At 37.8% G+C, this 9064-nt stretch overlaps 1 protein-coding gene across 4 annotated transcripts in view; it reads left to right on the forward strand.

Moving 5' to 3' along the window:
* The window catches only part of RUNX1T1 (RUNX1 partner transcriptional co-repressor 1), a 114825-nt gene that overhangs the window by 74124 nt on the left and 31637 nt on the right, over positions 1-9064 (forward strand). For all 4 annotated transcript variants that reach the window (XM_085307020.1, XM_085307106.1, XM_085307182.1 and 1 more), the window contains one exon: positions 2371-2552. In XM_085307020.1, the coding sequence (XP_085163146.1) occupies positions 2371-2552 (182 nt within the window). The remainder of the gene's footprint in view (positions 1-2370; positions 2553-9064) is intronic.

Below are 9064 nucleotides of genomic sequence, written 5' to 3' on the forward strand. Positions count from 1 at the left end.
TTTTTTATTTCAGTAAATCAATTAGTTGTTGGTATGTGGCTTGATGAACTTTTTTATACTTGAGGAGATTTAATGTARTTGCGTTGAATTAAAACTTCTCAAATCCTGTTTTTCTTGACTTTAAATTGAGTTTTAAATTTTCATCCAAAGATTACTTCATGACAGTTATAAACCAAAATGCCCCTTTAAATTAGAAGGCATATCATAGTTTTCTATAATAACTTATAAAAAAAAATTAAGACTGGAGTAGGTTATGCTTAATAAATACATTAAATGTCATAAATATATAACTATTCTGTGCAGAGAAAACATGCTTAAAACATTTAATATAAAGGGTACATTTAGTTGCAAATCTGCGTGTTTATGGCTAATGAGCAAGAATGAACATTTCTTTAGGAAAAGGAAAACTATTTAAGTTCAGTTTTTGGAGTGCCACTTAAAAATTTGGTTAACTCCAGGAGCCAAGAGTGCTCATATCTGACACGGATTCCTTTTGTTTGTGGCAGTGCACAAGGTGCTCAAACATGTTTTCCTTGTCTTCCCGTAGGCAAAATGGGGATTTCACCGCACTTCTGTCTCATGATGAGATATTTTCATCTTCCATGTATGCACTACTATTGAAATCCTGGTTTTGATACTGATATTTCCTCTAGATTTTTATTTCTGTGTAAACTTCTGTGRTTACTTTTTGTCACATGAGGTGGGCAGTATAGATAGCTCCGTATCTTGACTTTGATTCTGTATCTAAGCCTTTTTTTTTAAAAAAAAAAAAAAGGTGAAAAGCACTATACAAAAAACAGCCCTTGCTATGTGATATAGCTGATATATCAGCGATCATATCAGTGATATGTGATACAAAACCAAGTGAGAGATAGACGACTTAATAGCCAAATAAGAATTTTTGGGGTACTTCTTTAGGTTCTGTAGAGGTCTGAGAAGACTTCATGTTCCAGAATGGTGTTTTTGCTCATTGTAAGATGAGTAAGTAATAGCAAAAGCTAGGGGTTGTTGTTGTTGTTGTTTTTAAAAGCTTCACAAGTACTGATATTCTTCCAGCTGTTTTATTGCACAGTAGGTCTTCCCTTCACTTACAACGTAGCAACAAGTGCCTTGAGCTTTTGCTGTTGTTATGCTACTAGCAAAGTAATTTCCCAAGATCCTGTGCTCACAACTTCCCAGAACATTTGCTTTTTGTGTTCAGTTCYTTGTAAGTTAGTTTCTTTATAAAGTCAGGAATTTTTGACTAAGGAATATTTTCCTGTTTAAAAGAAGAAAGGATAYTTTTCCCTAAAAAAAAAAATCATTTTAAGATGAAARGGAACCACTAGACCCTTTGTTTTATCTGCAGTTACCAAGGGTCACGAAATTTAATCCAATACCTGAAAATCCCTAGACAACAAATCATTGTGCACAAGACGTAGACCAAGAGAGGTCCARACCCATCACCCTGTGGCACAAATAAGTAGGTGAGGAATGCCTGGACTCTCCTAGCATCAATATGTTCATGTGCTGCAAAGAAAGGAAGCAATTTCCCAAGGTGTTTGACTGTCTTCTCTGGGAGGAAGGAGGTACAGTTCCACTCCAGTCCCAAATCTGACAAGAAATACGACTAAGCATGACCCCAGTGTGGGCACAAAATGCACCACGTAGGGATCGATAAGTATTTCCAGTACTACATCTGACTACTGGTGCAATCCAGCCTGTGACCAAGTTCTCTGAAGTCTTGACAGGAAGGCTAAAAATACTTTAGGCTACATTTGGCTAGGAGAAGGAACTTAGTCCTCCAGGTGATTAGCTGAAGCTCTGGAACATGAGATTTTATTGTAATCCTTGTCTTCATGTGTAACTGCACGCATTATGAGTACACTGAGAGCCATCCCCTTCTCCTCAAGAACATAAAGGCAACATAAAGTCACAGAACCTAAGGCTTCTACAGATTTTTTAGTATTAACTACAGTCAGAATGGGAAATGAATATTTAAGAAGCTTTACTGCTTGTGAAGAACTGCTGCTCCACAAGAATGCAGGTTTGGGATAATAAGAGAGAAGAGGTAAACTAGGGCCATGCTCTTTCCCCCTTTTAGAGATATGGAGCTCAGACTTGGTTTYCTTGTAGCACTTGCAGTTTTGCTTTCCATTTTCAGAAATAAATTCCCATTCTTTCATGCATACTCACCACAGCCATGACCTGACCCTGTAATGMGGCTGTCACTTGTACGCAGCCAGTTACAATAGCCGTAATTCAGAACGAGTGAAACAGGTTCATCCCAGAGTGAGCTTTTCATTGATTTCTAATTTTTCTGCTTTGTCTCTGTCGAAAGTGCTGGCAAGCCATTCAGCTGCTCCCTTAATGTGCGAAATGCTCTTGCAGGCCAATCTGCCCCTGCTCCAGCGGGAGCTGCTGCACTGTGCAAGGCTAGCCAAGCAGAACCCAGCCCAGTACCTCGCTCAGCATGAACAGCTGCTTCTGGATGCCAGCACCACCTCACCTGTTGACTCCTCAGAGCTGCTTCTCGATGTGAACGAAAACGGGAAGAGGCGAACTCCAGACAGGTGAGAACGGCTGCACCTTTCGCACCGTGGTTGGAAGTGGCTGGTGGGCTGGAGGTCAGATGTGCTGATGCTGGCCAGCAAGGCAGAAGCGTGTGTGTGTGGGGGGGCAGTTGTGCTGCTTTGACCTGGATTCAGATCTCGTTACACTTTTGCAATGGTGAAATTATGAATGTGTATGTCTGCATGTATGTACGGACATACGAATTAGTGCGTGGTTATGTCTGCATGTTTGTGTATATGTGCACACTGATCCCAGGCAGCAGAATCCCATGCTTGTACATGACAAGCCTGAGGACTCCATGTAGCCATACCTCAATAGAAATAATACAGAACAATCAGTGCTGTAGTAGCTATTTGGTGCACAGCGTTTCTGTGCAGCTGAAAGTGAGGAGGAGGTCGTTCCAGTTCCAAAAGTAAATCCTTTGTATTGAGAGTTTTGCTGCAGTAAATATTAAGCAGTGGGAAAAGTAGATAGGCAGTCATACTGGGAAGCACAAGGCAAGCTCCAGAATGCATTCATGGCTTTAATTCCTAGTTCTGGTCTGCCATGTTTTACATAGTAGGTAAGAATATGTTTAACATTTCTTCCAAACAGGAGAAGATTTCACTAAAGTCAGTTGTATTGCTGAGCTGAGGAAGATTCTATGTAAAAACAAGAGAGCAAGTGAGCACATGTGTTCGAGTTGCACTAGCTTTAGGGAGCTGGAACATTTTTATCTTTTTCTTATTTGAATAAATTTCTGTGTTTAGTATTACAAGAAAATGACTCTTGTGGTTATTTAGTTTCAACTGCCTTCCCGCAATAGTCTTAGAAATTCAGTTGACATGTAAATATTATCTTTGGGAGTCCCAAATACTGGATTATTCTTAGTTTTGTTTGTCACAGGTGATACAGTATGGAAAGCTTTCGTAATGCTGTTCTAACAAATGCCAGTACCAGCATGCATAGGGTAACCAGGCAAGTGCCCTGGTTATCATTCCAAGGAAAAAGATCAAGATGTGCAAAGTCTGATATGAGCATGAGAGATTCATGATATAGATGTGCTGTGTCTTGAAAATGTCTGTGTAGTAATATTTAAAGCTACTCATAGCCTGAAGCGAACAGTAAAAATTAAAGAAACATAGACATTAGATAGAAGAAAACATAAAAGTATTTGAAATGAACTTGTTTTAGGTCATGTTTCACCTGATTGTAGAGTTGAAGAAAGATGGCTAATTTTTAGAAATCCTCCATGTAGTTTGTTATTCCTTGGAAAAAAAAAGACACTCCAAAGCTGAAATTCAGCTGCATGGAGCAGTTGGGCTGCTCATCCTCAACTGTTGCAGACTAGTGTGCCAAAACATCTATACACTGTGTGGAAAAAAAGACCTCTTAAAATCTTGTGAGTTAACTTAATATCAGCATAGTGAAGTCCGGTGTCAGAAGTAGAGTGATGTGTTTCCTACAAATAGATAGACATACACTGAATTATCTCCTAAGTCTGTGAGGTCTGGGTTGACAGAGAATATTGAGGAGGGACATGCCTCCCCGATAGCCTTAATTAAAGTGCCTTTTGCTGTGAAATTAAGGTCTCTCTTATGTCCCTTCCAGGTCAGGGAGTCTCGAATTCCTTTCAGTTTAGTAATACAACTTTAGGGTTAAGGGTAGACAGTTTAACCTAGAGTTTTGTGGGTGAGGGTCTCATCTGTCCTTGGAGATGAGACCGCTGATGAGTTTGACAGTCCCGGTTTGTGGAGAGGCTGTAATCCAAAATATCTTGCTCTGCCGGCTGCTCTGGGTGAGCGCCAGGCTCGCTGTGCCCGCCTCTGCTGGCTCATCTGAGCTTTGCATTAATCTGCTAGCTGATCCGAGATTTGGGATGATCCTAGTTTGGTGTTGCCAATGCTTTAAATAAGATTGAAACACACCTTCCACATGAGGCCTAGAAGGCAACTTAAGTAGACAGACTTAATTTTTGACTTGCAAGTGGCTGAACCATGAGAGAAGTACTGAGACTCAGCCTAGCGAAGCTGCGTGTGCTCTGAGCACATCAGGTGGCAGGACTGGCATGTTTTGCTGGTGGAAACACACTACCTATATAAACTTCAAGGTGCCTATGAAAATTAGTAGTAGTTTTAGTAGACTGCTTACTTGAAATTAGATTCCATAATTCTTTAAAAGTGGCATTTCAAAAACACACATCCTTTTTTCAACCCTGAGATTTTTTGATTGCTGTCAAWAATGACCTTAAAAGACTGCCTAATTTCCCTATTGGAATGGTTCCTTAAGCTTAAAAAGTGATTTTTGGAGTATCAAGTGACTATCAAGTGACTCCATTTTTGGTTGGTTGTGGCTAAGTTAACTACGATCAAAGTTACTTAGAAAAAGAAAAACTGCAGGTTTGGCTGAATCAGGTACAGTGTGTACCCAAAAATATTTGTACTACAGATTCAATAAAATGAACTGGAACCTGTTGTAAATACTCTGAAGTGAACTGAATGGGAGTTTGCATGCTTTTTAATTGGGATAGTATAAGTAAATTAGCCACAAAAAAAACCTGTTCTCAGACCCAGAGAATGCCTAGGCCAAGTTAGCATTGAAATCAAGTAYTTGCCTTGCTTAATGCTCATTAAGGTATTAATTATTTTTAGTGTTTATAGAGAGGCAGGAGGAAACGTTTGGGGAAATATGTACCCTTTATTTAGATCTCTGAGTAGTTTTCAAATACTCTAATAAAAATATAATAGAAGGTATTAGGCATTCTTTAGCGGGAGGGGCTGATACTACTCTGTTGCTAAAATATGAAAAAAAMCATGACGAAAGGCAACATCTTTCCAGGAGAACTAAGTGCAATTGCAACAATTTTGTTAAGAAAAATGTCTSTCACTAAAGTAAATTGCATTGTCTTTTTCACTTCCCGTGGGGCATGTCTCCTTATATAATATGTATATTTTTATATAAACATATATTAGCTATGCATACAATGATGTTAGAAGTATGTACACACGTTCTTCCATATTTATATTTTTCTTTTAAGAACAGATAAATACGCATTGTTGATTCCAGCAGAGGTAAAATATTGTAAGGGATTAGCCCTCAGAGTAGAAGGTGTGTGTTGTACGTAAACACATGCATCTCTTGATTTTTGTTAAAGAAAATACATCCACATACAATATTTTTTTCTGCTTATATTTTCAGAACCTTGTTTGCATATGCACTTTTTATTTCTAGTTATTTATCTGCATATCCAAATTTACTGTATGTGAGGTTTTATAGAGCAATCTGACAGCAGAGCTTCATGTTTTAGTGAATGTTTTCTTGGTGCATATGGTCTGACACGGATGAGCAGCCACGGTGAGATTTTGKAGTCTATTAAACTAGCTCATTAAAAAGATCAATCTGTTTCTGTAATAACACTGGGAACCATCAGTCACTGCAAGGGAGAAAAACTGACACCTGAGGAGACAACACATTTTGGTAATTTGTTCATGACGTGTCATGAACAAAGTGTTCACTACATTTTGTTTACAACTTTTGGAGTTTACATTCTCTGGTAGTAAAGCAAAAGAACTTGGACCAATATGAGTTTTTGTTTTGGTGAATGAATGCTTAGTTGTAAATAACATAATTCTAAATACATTASTACAAAAGACATTTTTTACAAAGTAGTCATCCTTTGAGGTTGCTAGAAAAGACTGTGGCAGATGAGCGTGTTATGTAGTGACTACATTTATGACAGGTACCTMCAAAGTGAATATAGCAGATTCTTAAGCAAAAGTCTGTTACAGTATTTCTGGTTCCGAGTGGGAAGAAAATGAAAGTATTCATGGTTGTTCTTTGGCTTCAGAAAGCAGCACTGTGCTTGTTGAGCCCTTGGTGTCCCAACAGTGAGTTGACATTGAAGATACCTGGGCACAGGGACCAACTTTGATGCTTCTTTTGGACAAATATTTCTATTTTGAGAAGCTGCTGAGCATTTTAATTAATGAGATGAAGGATGCTCAGCATATCTTACAGCTGTGCTCCTTGTAAGCCATGTGTAATTATGATGAAATGATGAATATTAAGAGCATATTCCTGAGATAAATAGATAACATGGCAATATTCATCTCTTCTATAACAAGGTATTCTAAACACTTTTTTTTTCTCCTAATAAAACATTATCAGTCCTTCGGTCATCCAGCTGATATTGGCAGAAGTCCAGCTTAAATGAAAGCATCTTAAACAAATAGTAGATGAACAGCTTTTTTCTCATTTTTATAAGCTGACTTCTGTATTCTTAGAAATTGGTGTAATGTTCTCTATCAGGTGAAAGTTAATTTTCCAGTCAGGGCAGTCTTTCATGATCAGATTTCTTATTCAGGAAATTACCTATAAATTSTAATCATCTAAAACTGAAATGGTAACTTAGAAACAAAATATAATGTGGAAAATGGATACAGATTGATGACTAGTACCTACTCTGCTATCCTTAATCTAGGCAAATAATGATTGAAAGTAAAAGTCATCTCTTACCTGTTTACAGCCAAAGGACCCCATCTTTTTAATATTACCAATTTTCTAAATGGCTGTGTGAATGTGCTGTGAATACACATCAAGGAAACAGTCTCCAATATGAAGCAAGAAAAAGAAAAACAAGCAAATGTGTCAGTTAGGCTTCCTACACATTTAATGTGATTTCCTCTTTACATCTTGTTGCTGCTTTGCAAAATCAGATGGTTCAGGCTGAAAATTATGGTTTTGAACTCAGAATTATTTTGTTTCAGTAATCATATGGGTCTGCTGTAGAAGAGGAATGCTGCCTCCAGGACCTCAGGAAATGTTATGGTCCCAATGGAATGGGAAAACAAAACAGAGAAGAATGAGTAAGACTGTGAGCAACAGGAAGGCAGAATAGTAGGTTGAGGTCAGGCCTCCTGAACTATGGTGCTCTGAACTGCTGACTAGTTGTCTTTTATTGCTATATTTATCAGTGGATTCAGATGTAGTGAATTTACTAGTGAATTTTGTTATGATGAGATGTTGGAAGTCATAACTTCACTGCTACCTTTTTCTGTATTTTATTTAACCACAAACATTAAATCAGTTTGTGTACAGTCTCATTCTGGTATWCTGCTAAGTAGCTTATTTGGACAGTGTAAGAACAAATTATAGAATTAAGGTTTCAACACCCAAAAGCAATTGGCAGCTGTTATGCAACATAATAACAAAAATAGGAATTGGATTTCAGTAAATGCATTTCCAGTGGTAATGTTAATTTCTGTGTCAGTTAAACTAGGGGTTCTAGAAGAAGATGGACATGCTGGTGTATTCTCCCAAGTTGCTACACTGCATTTCAGTTAATGTAAAGTGCAGAGCATTAAGAGTAACACAGAAGTACCTGTACAGTAAGGTGCAAATATCAACATTTGTATGAAAATATGCTGTTTTGGCATCTAATTACAGTGGAGAAAAGCAAAAACACATTTCCTGATTGTTTTCCTGCTTCCCACATTTTGCTTTCTGCTTTGCTCTTCCTATTGAACTATCCAAAACAGTCAATGAAGRTGATTATTTATTTACAATTTCTATTTTTTTGCATCTTTGCTAGAGATACTTCTAACTGCTACTAAATAATTTTGAAAAATAAAAAGCTTGGCTTTTTATGCAGGAAAGTTTATGTTTGCCTGTGTAGCATTTTTTACAGTTGAAAAAGATGGATATTGAGTTTGAGTAGGTAATTTACAAATAGAACTAGCACCAGTAACAAAATRCAAAAGTGGTCTTGAAGAACTGTTAGAAGCATCACTGCCCACTAAAGTCGTTACAAGCARTTCCATCATGCTGAGAATCAGTAAAAATATATCCTGATCCTCTGCTTTTCTTGGTTAGGAGTTCTCAGAGTCACCCTGTGTTTGCTGTTTTGGAACAAGGTATACACTCTAGTTTAACAAAGTGCTTCCTTTATCTCTCTSTTAAAAATTGTTACAGCTGTCCTGCTGTACCAGTGAAAGGTTCTCCTCCCGTCACCAAATTAACGTATAATAAAACGTATATACCTGCAGCTTCACAGGCATTAGTGACTGTGGTGAGGTCCCTGGAAAATCTGTCTTTACTCCTTCTGAAAACCATGCAACTGATCTTTTCATTTCCTGCTGGTAATTGCTAGGTCTTACTTTGATCTCCTCTCCCAGTGGATGTTAGCAAAGGTTTAGCTTCTCCCTCCTCTGCTCATTGACGTTACAGGAGACCCTATTGAGAAGCAGCAATTAATATACTGAGTGTTYCTCCAGAGATAGTCACTCCAGGTTGATTTGCTTGGCGGGGAAGGTTTGCTGAAGAGGGTTAGTTTTATTTTCGCCTTTAACTTAAGAAAATTTGATCAAATTTACCTTCCTGTCAAAGTGACAAAGATTTTTGTTATGCTTTTTGTTACTAGGAACATATATTATGCCATCCATAAATCACGGAGGAGGAAGTTCTCTGAGTGCTGTACTGCAGCTCAGATTGTATAACTTCATAAAATCTTTCCCAGTTTTTAGACAAGTTAGAT

Source organism: Rhea americana, unplaced genomic scaffold, assembly GCF_003343005.1.
Source record: "Rhea americana isolate MKP2758 unplaced genomic scaffold, rheAme1 scaffold_0, whole genome shotgun sequence".
NCBI classification, from domain to species: Eukaryota; Metazoa; Chordata; class Aves; order Rheiformes; family Rheidae; genus Rhea; species Rhea americana.